The 15,755-nt window shown below is 43.2% G+C and overlaps 1 protein-coding gene and 1 pseudogene across 15 annotated transcripts in view; both read left to right on the top strand.

Annotated features, from left to right (window-relative positions):
* The window catches only part of FUT10 (fucosyltransferase 10), a 115,135-nt gene that overhangs the window by 18,669 nt on the left and 80,711 nt on the right, over window positions 1-15,755 (top strand). For all 15 annotated transcript variants that reach the window (XR_010127167.1, XR_010127166.1, XR_010127165.1 and 12 more), the window contains one exon: window positions 1,499-1,793. Coding sequence is in view for 10 of the 15 variants with exons in the window: in XM_063668616.1 (XP_063524686.1) it covers window positions 1,499-1,793 (295 nt within the window). In the remaining 5 variants the exon portion in view is untranslated. The remainder of the gene's footprint in view (window positions 1-1,498; window positions 1,794-15,755) is intronic.
* On the top strand, window positions 15,146-15,579 carry LOC129042269 (RNA-binding protein 4-like; annotated as a pseudogene).

The following is a 15,755-nucleotide window of genomic DNA, read 5'->3' as shown; positions in this document are numbered from 1 at the left end:
ATCCTGTCATAGGTTTCATTAAGAGGCAAAACTGGCCAGGTGTGGTGGCTCATGCCTGTAATCCTAGCACTTTGGGAGGCTGAGGCAGGCAGATCACGAGGTCAGGAGTTTGAGACCAGCCTGGCCAACATAGTGAAACCCCATTTCTACTAAAAATACAAAAAATTACCCAGGTGTGGTGGCTGGCACCTGTAATCCCAGCTACTTGGGAGGCTGAGGCAGGAGAATCGCTTGAACCTGGGAGGCGGAGGTTGCAGTGAGCCGAGATCGCGCCACTGCACCCAGGTGACAGTGCGAGACTCTATCTCAAAAAAAAAAAAAAAAAAAAAAAAGAGGCAAAACTATTTCTGGATATCCTATAGACTTATGAGATGGAGGGGAAATGTATTTGTTCTAAGTATTTAGTAGAATCATTGGCCATTCTTGTTGGTTGATATTTGGAGGCTGTGTCCACTCCCTGATCCCTGAAACCTGTGAATATGTTACTTTAGGTGGCAAAAGGGACTTTGCAGATGGGATCAATGTGACCCACTTTGAGGTGGGGGGATTATCCCAAATTATTCATGTGGGCCCTATGTAATCACATGAGTTCTTAAAGATGGAGAGCCTTTCCTGACATGGTCAGAGAGAAGAGGTGACATCAGAAGAGTCAGACAGATGCAGTGTTGCTGGCTTTGAAGAGGAGGAATGAGGCCATGAGTCAAGAATGGTGGAGGCTCTAAAAGAGAAGCAAGAAAGAGGTTTCTCTTCTAGAGTCTTCAGGGAGGAATGCAGCCCTGCTGACCCCTGGGTCTTAGCCCAGTGAGACCCATTGCAGACTTCTGACTTCAGAACTGTGTGATAACAAATTTGTGATTGATTGATTGATTGATTGATTGGTTTTTGAGACAAGGTCTTGCTATGTTGCCCAGGCTGGAGTCCATTGGTGCAATCATAGTTCACTACAACCTCTAACTTCCGGGCTCAAGCAATCTTTCTGCCTCAGCCTCCTGAGTATCTGGGATTACAGGCCTGCATCACCACGCCCGGCCGATTTTTTTTCTTTTCTTTTTTTTGACACGGAGCTTTGCTCTGTTGCCGAGGCTCGAGTGCAGTGGCGCGATCTTGGCTCACTGCAACCTCTGCCTCCCGAGTTCAAGTGATTCGATTCTCCCAACTCAGCCTCCCAGGTAGCTGGGATTACAGGCGTGTGCCACCACCATGCCTGACTGATTTTTGTATTTTTTAGTAGAGTTGGGGTTTCACCATGTTGGCCAGGCTGGTCTCAATCTCCTGACCTCAAGCGATCCTTCCACCTTGCCCCCCGATGACGCGCTGAGATTACAAGTGTAAGCCAGTGCACCTAGCTTAAATTTGTGTTATTTTAAATTACTGTTTGTGGTAATTTGTCACAGCAGCAATTGAAAACGAGTCAAGGGCTAAATCATCAAGATGAATGAGAGATGTGCAAAAGGAAATCAAACAGTTTGACTCTGGTAATAATTGTCTTCTCTTTTAGGTCATGGTTGAGCTGGGGAAGTTTGAAAGGAAGGAGTTGAAAAGTTCCAGTTTGCAAGATAGACATACAAAAATGGAGGAAGCACCTACGCATCTTAATTCATTTCTTAAGAAAGAAGGATTGACCTTCAACAGGAAAAGAAAATGGGAATTGGATAGCTACCCCATTATGCTCTGGTGGTCCCCGCTGACGGGGGAGACTGGGAGGTTAGGCCAATGTGGAGCAGATGCTTGTTTCTTCACCATCAACCGGACCTACCTGCATCATCACATGACCAAAGCATTCCTCTTCTATGGTAAGCAGGGCTTTCGCCTCTCTCCCTTGTTTGCTGTGGTCTTCCTCCAAAGCTGAGTTACAGTTTACCTCTGAAAAGTGATGGTGGAGCTCCCCTTGAAAACACTTTGACACCCCTGATTTCCTTTGCATTTGCTCTGTGGAAGGCCTGAGCATTTAGCAGATACAAAAAAGAAACAAGCCTGGCTGGGCGTGGTGGCTTCTGAATTCTCTAACACGTATATCTCTGAAGGGTTGGATAAGGGATTATGATCTTCTAGTTGTGCTTTGAGATGAAGCAAAGTTAAATGTTGAGTTTAATTTCCCAAATTGTAACAGAAGCTTCTAGAAAGATTTCCGTTACATTCACAAAAAATATAGATAATATAATGGGCATTTATGTACCTATCACATAGCTTAAGGCATAAAATACTACATGTATAATTGAAAATCTGTATGAGCCCCTCCCTGACCGATCCCATTTCCCTCCCTGATACTCTAGAGGGAATCATGATGTGTGTGTGTGTGTGTGTTTGTGTAACAATCTAAGTATGTTATTTAGACATATAGGAGTTATATATACATGTGTGTTAAAGTTTTTTAAATGTTTAAAACTTTTAAAAAAGTTTTTTAAATGTTTAAATGTTTTAAATGTTGACAGTGGTACAACCACTTTAGATATTGGTTTGGCAATATCTAGTAAATGTGAATTCATACTTAGTAATTCCACTGCTAAATTTATAACCGCATGAAATCTCACATATAGACATGGATTGTTCATTATAGCATTGTTCATCATAAGTAAAGCTTTTAAAGTAACCTAAATGTCCAATAACAGAAAAATGATTAAATGAAGTGTAATATATAAATTCAGTGGAATACTATGCAATGATGAAAATGAACTAGAGCTGTGAGCATGTAACTTTGATAAACCTCAAAACTAAGTTACAGATAGAAAGTTACATATAACACTACTCTACATTGTTTATGTTATTGTTAGAAATCTGTAGTAGAAATTTATTTAAGAATATGTGATGCTACTCTAGGGAAAACAAGTTGTACACACATATACATACATAAACACATGCCTACACATACACACACATATATATATATACACACACACATATATATATACACACACATATATATATACATATACATACACTATATACATGCATATATACACACATATATACTGATATGGTTTGGCTGTGTCCCCACCCAAAATCTCATCTTGAATTGTAATCCCCATAATCCCCACGTGTCAAGGGTGGGACCAGGTGGAGGTAACTGGATCATGGGGTGGTTCCCGCATGCTGTTCTCATGATAGTGAGTGAGTCTAATGAGATCTGATGGTTTTATAAGCGTCTGGCATTTCCCCTGCTGGCACTCACTCCATCCTGCTGCCCTGTGAAGAAAGTGCCTGTTTCTCCTTTGCCTTCTGCCATGATTGTAAATTTCCTGAGGCCTCCCAAGCAATGTAGAACTGTGAGTCAATTAAACCTCTTTCCTTTATAAATTATCCAGTCTCGGGTATTTCTTCATAGCAGTATGAGAATGGACTAATACAATATACATATATATATGTTCATACACATATACTCGTATACGCACATATACATATGTACACACATACACATATGTACACACATACACATTTATGCATACGTACGCATATGCATATACATATGCACACACATATACATACATATACATACATGCATATATGCATATATACACACATATACATACACACATACACATGCACATATACACACATATATACACACATATATACATGTACACATGTAGATACATAAATACACTTACACACATACACATACTGTAATTTTTATATACATATACAGATTGAGCATCCTAAATCTGAAAAATTTGAAATCTGAAATGTCCCTGAATCCAAAAGTTTTTGAGCACCAACATGATGTTCAAAGGAAGTGCTTATTGGAACATTTTGGATTTCAGAATTTCATATTTGGGATTCTCAATGGTATAATTCAGGTGTTCCAAATTTTAAAAAAATCCAAAATCTGAAAATCTCCTGGTCCCAAGCATTTCTGTTAAGGGATACTCAATCTGTACATAGGTACATGTATGTGTACACACACACACACACACACACACACACACATCCTTTGTGTGTAGTGTACTTTTTTTTTGCTCCTCTCTCATTTCTCTGGAAGCATATAGAATCTTCTCTTTTTCACCAGTTTGGAAATTTAGTAATAACTGCTTTGGTGTGGGTCTGTCTCCTTTTACTGAAGTGGGAACGTAAATGTCTGGTTGCCAGGAAGCCTACAAAACGGTCTTTAACTTGGTGACTTTTTCGGGACTCACAGATCTACAGAGTCATGCACTTAATTTTGTCAGCACACTGAAGAGTTGGTTTTTCTGTCTGAGATGGACTTATCTCCAACCAAATTCCAAGGAGACTTCTGGTTTGACCTTCCATACCTCAGATCCTGTTACTCTCCAGTGCCCGAAACTATCAGTGACTCTCATGGAGAACCGAATCTATGCTGTCTATTACCTCGGCATTCAAGGCTCTGTGTAATCTGACTCCAGTCTACCTTCCAAGCTCACCCCCCTCTGATTCTACCAACTAAACCTTACGTTCAAAAGTCAAACTGGAATAGTCCCCATTTGAGGCATAAGTCACAAATATTCGTAACTTAGCACCATTGTTCATATAGTTCTGTGTCCTAGATTGTCCTTTTCGTATTTGTCCTGTCAGAATAATCTACTGAATACCTTCCATTTATTTGGCAATATAGATGAATAATATAGTTTCTGATGTCAGAGATTATTATCTTGAGAAAAAGATATGACCCAACTGTAATGCAGGGGCAAATGGTACGTGTACCATGAGAGAAAAGCCAACAAGTCTTTGTGGGGTTTCAAAGACAGGAGAGAGCACCTACTATTGGAGGGATCAAGAAAGGCTTCATAGGCCGGGCACAGTGGCTCATGCCTGTAATCCCAGCACTTTGGGAGGCCGAGGCGAGTGGATCACCTGAAGTCAGGAGTTCAAGATCAGCCTGGCCAACATGGTGAAACTCCGTCTCTACTAAAAATACTAAAAATAGCTGGGTGTGGTCGTGTATCATGCCTATAATCCCAGCTACTCGGGAGGCTGAGGCAAGAGAATCACTTGAACTTGGGAGGTGGAGGTTGCAGTGAGCCGAGATTGCACCACTGCATTCCAGCCTGGGAGGCAGAGCGAGACCCTGTCTCCAAAAAAAAAAAAAAAAAAAAAAAAAAAAGAAAGGCTTCATAACCCCTTCTTTAAAAAGTAAGAAATTTGAATTTGAAGTGGGCCTTGAAGGATATTGGGATTGGATAACGTTGAGATTGGAGGATATTTCAGTATGAAGAACAGCATGAATGGAGGCATGGAGGAAAACAATTATAAGTAATATCTGAGGTACAGCAAGCAGAGTGGTTGGCTATAGCTTAGTTCTGGGTAAGGGAAAGATAAAGATTGAAGGACATATTGGGACCAGAGCTTGGAGAACCTTCAATGTTGGCTTAAGATTTTTCCATCACATCATAGGATGGTGTTGAAGAGTCAGTCCCTGGAGTTAAAACCACCTTTTAAAAGTCAACTCAGGCCAGACGCGGCGGCTCATGCCTGTAATCCCAGCACTTTGCGAGGCTGAGGTGGGCAGATCACCTGAGGTCAGGAGTTTGAGACCAGCCTGGTTAACATGGTGAAACCCCGCTTCTACTAAAGATACAAAAATTAGCCAGGTGTGGTGGTGGGTGCCTGTAATCCCAGCTACTCAGTAGGCTGAGGCACAAGAATCGCTTAAACCTTGCAGTGAGCCAAGATCGTGTCACTGCACTCTAGCCTGGATGACAGAGTGAGACTCTGTCTCAAAAAAAAAAAAAAAAAAAAAATCAACTCGGATATAACACCTACAAACCATTCCTGATTCCTCTCCATCAGATAAAGCCCTTCTTCTCTCAATGCCCACAGAGCATTTTATATCTCCTTTATGTAATTTAATTGAGTATCTACTATATATCAGGCACAGTGCCAATCATGAGGAATACAGAAGATAAATAAGACAGCTATGGCATTTGGTCTTATACTGTATGACCTTCTCTTCCCTAGTGCAGTGTAGAGTTCATGACAGACAACGTCAATTCATCTTTGTTCCTCCTCCCACCCACTGTATATAGCGCACTGCTTTGTACACAGTAGGTGCTCAGAAAATATTCTTAGAGACTTACAGTCTTTTTTTTAAGATGGAGTCTCACTCTGTCACCCAGGCTGGAGTACAGTGACGTGATCTCAGCTCACTGAAACCTCCGCCTCCCAGATTCAGGTGATTCTCCTGCCTCAGCCTCCTGAGTAGCTGGAATTACAGGAGTGCACCACTATGCCTGGCTAATTTTTGTGTTTTTAGAAGAGACAGGGTTTCACCATGTTGGCCAGGCTGGTCTTGAACTCCTGACCTCAAGTGATCCACCTGCCTCGGCCTCCCAAAGTGCTGGGATTACATGTGTGAGCCGCCATGCCGTGCGGAGACTTAGAGTCTTTATGAATAGAGAGACCCATTCTAAACCCGAGAGTCTACCTTCTTTTTTGTAAAGGTGAGAGACTGTGGCTCAGGAGTGTTAGGGATGTGCCAAGATTGCAGTGGTTAGTACCATTGCAGTATACCAGTGGAGAACCAAGGTGTACTGACTCCTGACTGTGTGCTCCTTCACCTAGACCATATTTGTTTTTTGTTGGTTTTGGAGACAGGATCTCACTCTGTTGCCCAGGCTGGAGTGCATTGGCATGATCATAGCTCACTCCATCCTCCAACTCCTGGGCTCAAATGTTGGCTTAAGACTTTCCATCACATCATAGGATGGTGTTGAGGAGTCACTGGAGTTAGAATAACCTTTTGAAGGACAAAAGGCTATTTCCTTTCGTCCTGCCTCAGCTTCCTGAGTAGCTGGGACTACAGGTGCTTGCCGCCATACCTAGTTAATTAATTTTTTTTTTTTTTTTGTACAGATGGGGGTCTTATAATGTTGTCCAGGCTGGTCTTGACCTCCTGGGCTCAAGCAGTCTCTCTGCCTCGCCCTCCCAAAATATTGGGACTACAGGTGTGAGCCACTGCACCTGGCCTAGACCATATTTGAATGGACACTCATGACTATAATTAAACCTGAATATTTGGGTCTTGGAATTGCCTAAGGTGCCTGGTTTTTAACAAACGAATTAGAAATTCAATTTATTTGTAAGGTCTATTGAGCAAAACAGAATGAAGACAACACACTCTTCTGTCTGAGTGTTCCAAATCCTAATTAAGTAGGTCAATTAAAACTGCAAATGGGATTCTGGGGCAGCAGGATTGAAAGAGAAAATGCTGAAAAAATGATGGAAGTATCAAAAGCTGACCTAATTAAGGATAAAGGAAACTCACAGGATTATGTGGCCTGGAAGTTTTGCAAACGTTTTACATTTGAAATTTTGTTTGTTACCTTTGTAACCTCCTTGTTTTTTCTTCTTCCTAGAGATGAATCATTTTCTGAATATAAACACGTTTCTGGAGGTACTTGTTAAAGACTTTAAGCAGTGAAATATGCGAATACTGTGTCTGGTTTGAGTCTTTGAGAAATGCAAGGATTTAGCTACATTAACAATTCTCTAGCCACCACTGAAGGAGTTGTTATTTTTAGACTAGTTTATTGAAGTGAGGAAGAAAAGAATAAAGTTTTTTTTCCTTTGAGATGGAGTCTCGCTCTGTCACCCAGGCTGGAGTGCAGTGGCGCCATCTCAGCTCACTGCAAGCTCTGCCTTCTGGGTTCACGCCGTTCTTCTGCCTCAGCCTCCGGAGTAGCTGAGACTACAGGCACCCGCCACCACGCCTGGCTAATTTTTTGTATTTTTAGTAGAGATGGGTTTTTACCGTGTTAACCAGGATGGTCTTGATCTCCTCACCTCGTGATCCGCCCAGCTTGGCCTCCCAAAGTGCTGGGATTACAGGCTTGAGCCACTGCGCCCGGCCTGGAATCACCATTGTAGTCCTCCATGACCCGATGTGGTAGAGAGCAGGTGTTCTAGTTGAAAAGGTCTCCCGAGTGATGAAGTATCTCTACATACACCATCTATGGATGACGAATTCCCAGAGACTTGTAATGAAATACATTTAGAACAACTGAGAGCAGACCTAGTCGATGCTTCCTTTGTTTCAGAGCATGCTTCAGGATTTCTCAGTGCCTTCCTGTGATCACCTATAAATAAAAAGAGAGACATACCCAGATGGGAGCCTGACTGTTCAGACAGGGCCTCTCAAGGGTCAGACCTCTGCTGCAGTCCTCATTCTTCAATGTCTAGTCAGTTTTTTCAGTTCACCAAGAATCAGTAAAACTTTAATGAACTGAATGCCATTGACCTACATAGGAGATTCATGCTTATAACAAAAAAACAATTTGTTGGTGTCTTTTCATGGGAACAGGAGTACTGATGTTTATTGTTCAGGGTACCTAGTCCTGATGATCAGGTTAGACAGAAAATGGCATTAGACTCATGAGGTTGCTTAGTGAGCTTAAATTATAGTAAACACTTGAGCAATGGACCATCCAAGAAATGAGAAAGCCTCATTAGCTTCCTTTGTCTCTAACAAACGAGCAGTAATAATGATCACTGTCATTAATTGATACCTACTCTGTGCCAGGCACCAAAGGGACACTCTCTAAGTATTCTCTCTTTTTTTTTTTTTTTTTTTTTTTTTAGATAGGATCATGCCTTGTCACCCAGGCTGGAGTGCAGTGGTGTGATATTGGCTCATTGCAACTGCTGCCTCCTGTGTTTGAGCGATTCTCATGCCTCAGCCTCCCTAGTAGCTGGGACTAAGGGGTGCATCACCACACCTGGCCAATTTTTGTATTTTTAGTAGAGACGGGGTTTCACCATGCTAGCCAGGCTGGTCTTGAATTCCTGACCTCAAGTCATCCACCCACTTCGGCCTCCCAAAGTGCTGGGATTACAGGCATGAGCTACTGCACCTGGCCACCAGTTGTATCTTTTTGCATTCCCCAGCTCAGACCCCTTCCCCACTGGAAGGCTGCCGTGGTCCTTCTGCTCTATGCCCTTTCCTGGTTCCTCATCTCCTTCCCTCTCCAGCTGCTTTCTGGAGCCTGTCAGAGTTGCAGTGAGGACAGGGAGGAGAATGAAGGAGACAGGACATTTCTTAATTGGCTGGGTGGCTTTATGTCCTCTGAACCTAGTAGGTGGTTGGAGCTGGTGTCTTTGGGTGGGTCTGGCAGGTGATGCAAGTGAACTTTTTTTATTCTGGGGTGGTTTCCTGGCATTTGATATTTCTTTGCTGGACTTGTTGCTTTTATAGTTTCTTTTCCTAGGAAGCTGCATCTCTGCTCTGGGTAGTCATATGGGACAGCTTCCCAGCACCTGGCATTTTGCAGACCACAGCCAGCTTCTTTCTGCAGAGGTCTCTGGTCTCTATGTCCTCATGGTTACTTTGGAATCTTGATATCTGTCCTTTTAGTTCCATCTCAACAGTCAGTTCTAGAATGTCTCTTTGGAAGGTCACCATTTGCCAGGTCCCTTCTGTGTTGGAGAAGCACAGAAATGGAACAAGTACAGTCCAAGATGATTATGTCATCATTGATGGGATAGCAACCTTGATAGATTTCCTTATACTGCTACCCCTGGTGGCAGTACTTGTACTGGGTATCTCCTAAGGCTTCATAAGTGATGTATCTATGACCCATTCTCATGGGGGGAGATTTCTGCTGATCTCATCCATTTCATGTTGATTCTTACTAGTTTTTTTCTCCAGAGGTTAGCTTTATTTTGGAAACTGTGCATTGAATGCAGATAGTAGGTAATTGTCATTTATAGTGTGCCAGATTTAAGACTTTTTGGGAAGTGGCAAAGAAATGGGCTTAATTAGAGTGTTTGGCAGTAACAAAGTTGGACACAAAAATGAAGGTCATGGCTAGGCGCAATGGCTCACACCTGTAGTCCCAACACTTTGGGAGGTCAAGGCAGGCAGATTGTTTGAGCTCAGGAGTTTGAGACCAGCCTGGACAATATGGCAAAACCTAGGCTATACAGAAAATACAAAAATTAGGCGAGCATGGTGGCGCTTGCCTGTAGTCCCAGCTACTCTGGAGGCTGCGGTGGGAGGATTGCTTAAGCCTGGGAGGTGGAGGTTGCAGTGAGTTGAGATTGCGCTACTGCACCCTAGCCTGGGCAACAGAGTGAGAACGTGTCTCAAAAAAAAAAAAAAAAAAAGAAGATGAAGGTCATAACTGAACAATAGATTTTATATATATCTACTCCAATCAGATACTTTGTTTAAAATAGACATTCCATTTTTATTTAAATAAATAATAATAATTATTTTTTTGGGGATGGAGTCTTGCTCTGTCATCCAGCCTGGAGTGCAGTGGCGCGATCTCAGCTCACTACAACCTCTGCCTCCTGGGTTCAAGTGATTCTCCTGCCTCAACCTCCTGAGTAGTTGGGATTACAGGCGCATGCCACCATGCCCAGCTAATTTTTGTATTTTTAGAAGAGACAGGGTTTCCCCATGTTGGCCAGGCTGGTCTCAAACTCCTGACCTCAGGTGATCCACCCGCCTTGGCTTCCCAAAGGGCTGGGATTACAGGTGTTAGCCACTGCACCTGGCCTAAATAATAATAATAATAATAATAATAATTTTTTTTTTGAGATGGAGTCTCGCTCTGTTGCCTAGGTTGGAGTGCAGTAGCGTGATCTCAGCTCACTGCAAGCTCCGCCTCCCGGGTTCACACCATTCTTTTGCCTCAGCCTCCCAAGTAGCTGGGACTACAGGCACCCACCACCACGCTGGGCTAATTTTTTTGTATTTTTAGTAGAGATGGGGTTTCACTGTGTTAGCCAGGCTGGTCTTGAACTCCTGACCTCAGGTGATCCACCCACCTTGGCCTCCCAAAGTGCTGGGATTACAGGCGTGAGCCACTGTGCCTGGCCAGAACCATTTATTTATTTATATTTTATTTTACGAATTTTACAGTCGTAGTTTGATCTACCTTATCTAGATTGTTATAGGGCACAGATTCGAGTCCCCTGGCCTTTGAGGAATGTGAGTGCCAGAGATCACTTGCCCACTGTTGAGAACCAGTGTCTGTTTCTCAACCAGCTTTGTGTTATATACTTTTTCATATGTTGGAACGCCCTTGAAATATTAAAAATTTTGCTTACTAGTGAAAAAAATGACCCCTCAGAAGGAAGTCAACTACATGTACTGATAATGGAAATGAAGATAAAAGTCAAGTGTTTTAAAACAGCAGTTTATTAGGCAGCAGATAGTAATTTAAATAGATTAAATTGTAGAACATTGGACTAACTTGATGGTTTGCATCTGTGTGAAATGGTTCATGTGACTCCATTTTTTTTGAAGAAATCATATGCTATAATGGTTGTGATCTGGGATAACTTGAGGGTGTCTCAGGATGTATCCCTTGCTACTATCAAAGTCTGTTCTTTATTCATTTATACAACTGGCATCTAGAAACCTATTATGGGTTAGGTGCGGGGGGTTTATAGTGGCAAACAAAACAGGCTCTGCCCTCATGGAGCTTATGAGATATGTACACAGCATGCCACCAGATAGGGATGAGCATTTTGACTTTAATTAATTAATTAATTAATTAGTTTTTTGAGAGAGGGTCTTGCTCAGTTGCCCAGACTGGAGTGCTGTGGCATGGTCATAGCTCACTGCAGCCCGGACCTCCCAGGCTGAAGCAATCCTCCTGCCTCAGCCTCCTGAGTAGCTAGGACTATAGGCGCATGCCACCATGCCTGGCTAATTTTTAATTTTTTACAGAGACATGGTCTCAATATGTTACCCAGGCTGGTTTTGAACTCCTGAGCTCAAGTGATCCTCCTGCCTCAGCCTCCCAAAGTGCTGGGATTACAGGTATGAGCCATCAGGTTCTGTCACATTTTGACTTTAGACAGAATGATCAGGGAGGTCTCTCTGAGGACCTGACATTTGAGGCAGAGACTTGAAGAGGAAGCAGTTTGAAGGTGGAAGGAAGAGAAAGAAGGCAGCATGAGATGAGATTTGAATGGGAGTCAGGAGCCAGGCCATCAGGGTTTCATCAGAGTGGGAAGTTTGGATATATTCTTTTTTTTTTTTTTGAGACGGAGTCTCATTCTGTCGCCCAGGCTGGAATGCAGTGGCACAATCTTGGCTCACTGCAACCTCTGCCCTCCAAGTTCAAGCAGGTCTCCTGCCTCAGCCTCACGAGTAGCTGGGATTACAGGTGCCTGCCACTGCGCCTGGCTAATTTTTTGTATTTTTAGTAGAGACGGGGTTTCACCATCTTGGCCAGGCTGGTCTTGAATTCCTGACTTTGTGATCCACCCACCTTGGCCTCCCAAAGTGCTGGGATTACAGGCATAAGCCACCGCGCCCGGCTGAAGTTTGGATATATTCTAAGTGCCTTGGGAAAATATCAGGAGGTTTAAAGCAGGGATGATATGATCTGATTTTTATTTTGTTTGATTCCGATTTATGATTTAAAAAGATCCCTCTGACTTCTCCACGGAGAACCGATTAGAATAGGAACATGGAAACAACACACAGTTTCTTTCTTTCTTTCTTTTTTTTTTTTTTTGAGACTAAGTCTCACTCCGTTGTTCAGGCTGGAGTGCAGTGGCGTGATCTCGGCTCACTGCAACCTCTGTCTCCCAGGTTCAAACGATTCTTCTGCCTCAGCCTCTCCAGTAGCTGGGATTACAGGCACGCACCACCATGCCTGCTAATTTTTTGTATTTTTAGTAGAGATGGGGCTTCACCATGTTGGCCAGGCTGGTCTTGAACTCCTGACCTGAAGTGATCCACCCGCCTTGGCCTCCCAAAGTGCTGGGATTACAGGCATGAGCCACCACTCCCAGCTGCAAAACACAGTTTCTATTCAATAAGTGGAAATGATGGTGTCCTGGATTAGGGTGAGATGCAGAGGAGAAGGAAGTGGTAGTTTTGAGATGTGATTTGAAGATAGATACTATGTCTTTTTTGTGGGTGATATGGTTTGGCTGTGTCTCCACCCAAATCTCATCTTGGATTGTAGCTCCCATAATTCCCATGTGTTGTGGAAAAGACCCAGTGGGAGACAATCGAGTCATGGGAGCGGTTTCCCCCGTGGTAGTGAATAAATCTCACGAGATCTGATGATTTTATAAGGGCTCTCAGTCTCTCTTGTCTGCTTCCCCTTTCTCTTGGCTCTCATTCACCCCTTTCACTTGGCGCTCTCATTCTCTTGCCTGCCACCATATAAGACATGCCTTTCGCCTTCCACCATGATTGTGAGGCCTCCCCAGCCATGTGGAATTGTGAGTCTATTAAACCTCTTTTTCTTTATAAATTACCCAGTCTCGAGTTTGTCTTTATCAGCAGTGTGAAAATGGACTAGTACAGTGTAGGCGGACTAGTACAGTGTGGGAGAGGAACAGGGTCTTGCTCTGTTGTCCAGTTTGGAGTGCAGTGGTGCAAACAATGCTCACTGCAGTTTCAACCTCCTGTGCTCAAGCAATCCTCCTGCCTCAGCCTCCTGGGTGGTGGTACCTGGGACTACAGGCATGCGCCACCACACCTGGCTAATTTTTAAATTTTTTTGTAGAGACAGGGTCTCCCTATGTTGCCCAGGTTGGTCTTGAACTCCTGGGCTCAAACGATCCTCCTACCTTGGCCTCCAACAGTACTGGGATTACAGGCATGAGCCACTGCATCTAGCCAGATTTTATGTCTTGCTGATGGCTTAATGGTATCTGTTTTCATATATACAGGTATATATATATGAAGAATTAACTGAGGTTATTTATTTAACCTCTTGACTTTTCAGACGCTTTGTTCAACCTCATGTTATCAATTTAACACAACTGTGTTGCATAAAAAACCTAAATGCAGTTATTCATTTCCTTCCTGACGGGCATAAAAACGTCAGTAAATTATTGATCACAAAATATTTTGCTTCCATAGGCATATAAATATTTAATCCTTAAGGTAATTGACATCTACATATTTTACCTTCCTGAGTACAGGCATCTAAATTTGACATCAAATCGTTGATAACTATATATTTCGGTTGCATGTGAGGACCCGTGAAAAAATTTAAGTGTGCAACTGTTAGGCAGTCATATAATTCACAGCCCAAAACTTTATATCTAAAAATGTAAATACAAATTCCTTAGACGCCTTTATTTTTATTATTTTTTATTTTTTTGAGATGGAGTCTCGCTCTGTCACCCAGGCTGGAGTGCAGTGGATGATCTTGGCTTACTGCAACCTCTGCCTCTCTGGTTCAAGCGATTCTCCTGCCTCAGCCTCCCAAGTAGCTGGGACTACAGGCATGTGCCACAATGCCCAGCCAATTTTTGTGTTTTTAATAGAGATGAGGTTTCACACTGTTGGCCAGGCTGGTCTCGAACTCCTAACCTCAAGTGATCTGCCTACCTCAGCCTCCCACAGTGCTGGGATTACAGGTGTGAGCCACCATGCCCTGCCTTCAGACTCCTTTTTTAACTGATGAAGCCATTTAATCAGTACATCTAGAAGAAAAACATCCACAGGCATTTATATGTTTGTTTGGTTTTTTTCCCCTCCAGTAAAAGTGTCTTGAAAGCTGGCAGTCTGCTTTTTTTTTTTTTTTTTAATTTGTTATTTTAACTGAGCCTCTGCTCTGTGACTGATGCTTCAGTTTTCTCTGTATTAGCCAGGGTAGTTTGAGTTCCATTATGGGTACAGTGCTAGGGAAGCAAGAGTGAGGGGGAAAGGGAAGTGATGCTGGAAAGGAAGAAAAAGGATGTAATGCACTCACATGTTCATCATAGCACTGTTCACAAGAGCAAAGACATGGAATCAATCCAGGTGCCCATCCATGGTGGATTGGATAAAGAAAACCTTCATATACACCATGGAATACTACACAGCCATAAAAAATAACAAAATCATGTCCTCTGCAGCAACATGAGTGCAGCTGGAGGCCGTTATCCTAAGCAAATTAGAATTAATGCAGGAGCAGATACTGCATGTTCTCTCTTATAAGTGGTAACTCAACATAGGGTACCCAGGGACATAAAGATGGCAACATTAGACACTGGGGACTACTAGAGGGAAGAAGGAGGGAGGGGGGCAAAGGTTGAAAAGCTGTTGGGTACTATGCTCAGTACCTGGGTAACGAGATCATTCATACCCTAAACTTCAGCATCATGCACATGGACATCCTGATTCTAAAATAAAAGTTGAAAAAAATTGGCCGCTATTTTAGCATTTTGTCAGAAGCGTCCATGCTGCGAGGAGGAGGCCCTGCTGATTTCTGTGCTGGCTGTGGTCAGGATGGTGAAGCTGTTCATTGGAAACCTGCCCTGGGAGGCTACAGAGCGGGAGATTCGCTCACTCTTCTAGCAGTATGGGAAGGTGCTGGAATGTGGCATCATTAAGAATTATGGCTTTGTGCACGTAGAAGACAGAACTGCAGAGGAAGATGCCATACGCAACCTGCACCATCACAAGCTTTATGGGGTAAACATCAGTGTGGAAGCCAGCACGAATAAGAGCAAAACCTCAACCAAGTTGCATGTGGGCAACATCAGTCCCACCTGTACCAATAAGGAGCTTCCAGCCAAGTTTGAGGAGTATGGTCTGGACGGTTGTTGAATGTGACATTGTGAAAGATGATGCCTTCTTACACATGGAACGGGCAGAGGATGCAGTGGAGGCCATCAGGGGCCTTGATAACACAGTTTCACCATGGGATGTGTGTGGGCTGAAATTCCGAGCTGCGGTTATGCATGAGAATACACCCTTCATGGTACCCAGTCCCCGGGACGTTCTCAGCTTGGTGCATTCAGTCCCTCAGGAATCGTGGACCTTAATTTACCTTGCTAAGTTGAGACCTTCTCTTCCTTTCCTTTCCTCTCCTGCCCATTTTCGTGTTCTTCTGTCC

Source organism: Pongo pygmaeus, chromosome 7, assembly GCF_028885625.2.
Source record: "Pongo pygmaeus isolate AG05252 chromosome 7, NHGRI_mPonPyg2-v2.0_pri, whole genome shotgun sequence".
Lineage (NCBI taxonomy): Eukaryota > Metazoa > Chordata > Mammalia > Primates > Hominidae > Pongo > Pongo pygmaeus.
This window is presented reverse-complemented; position numbering and strand designations above follow the sequence as displayed.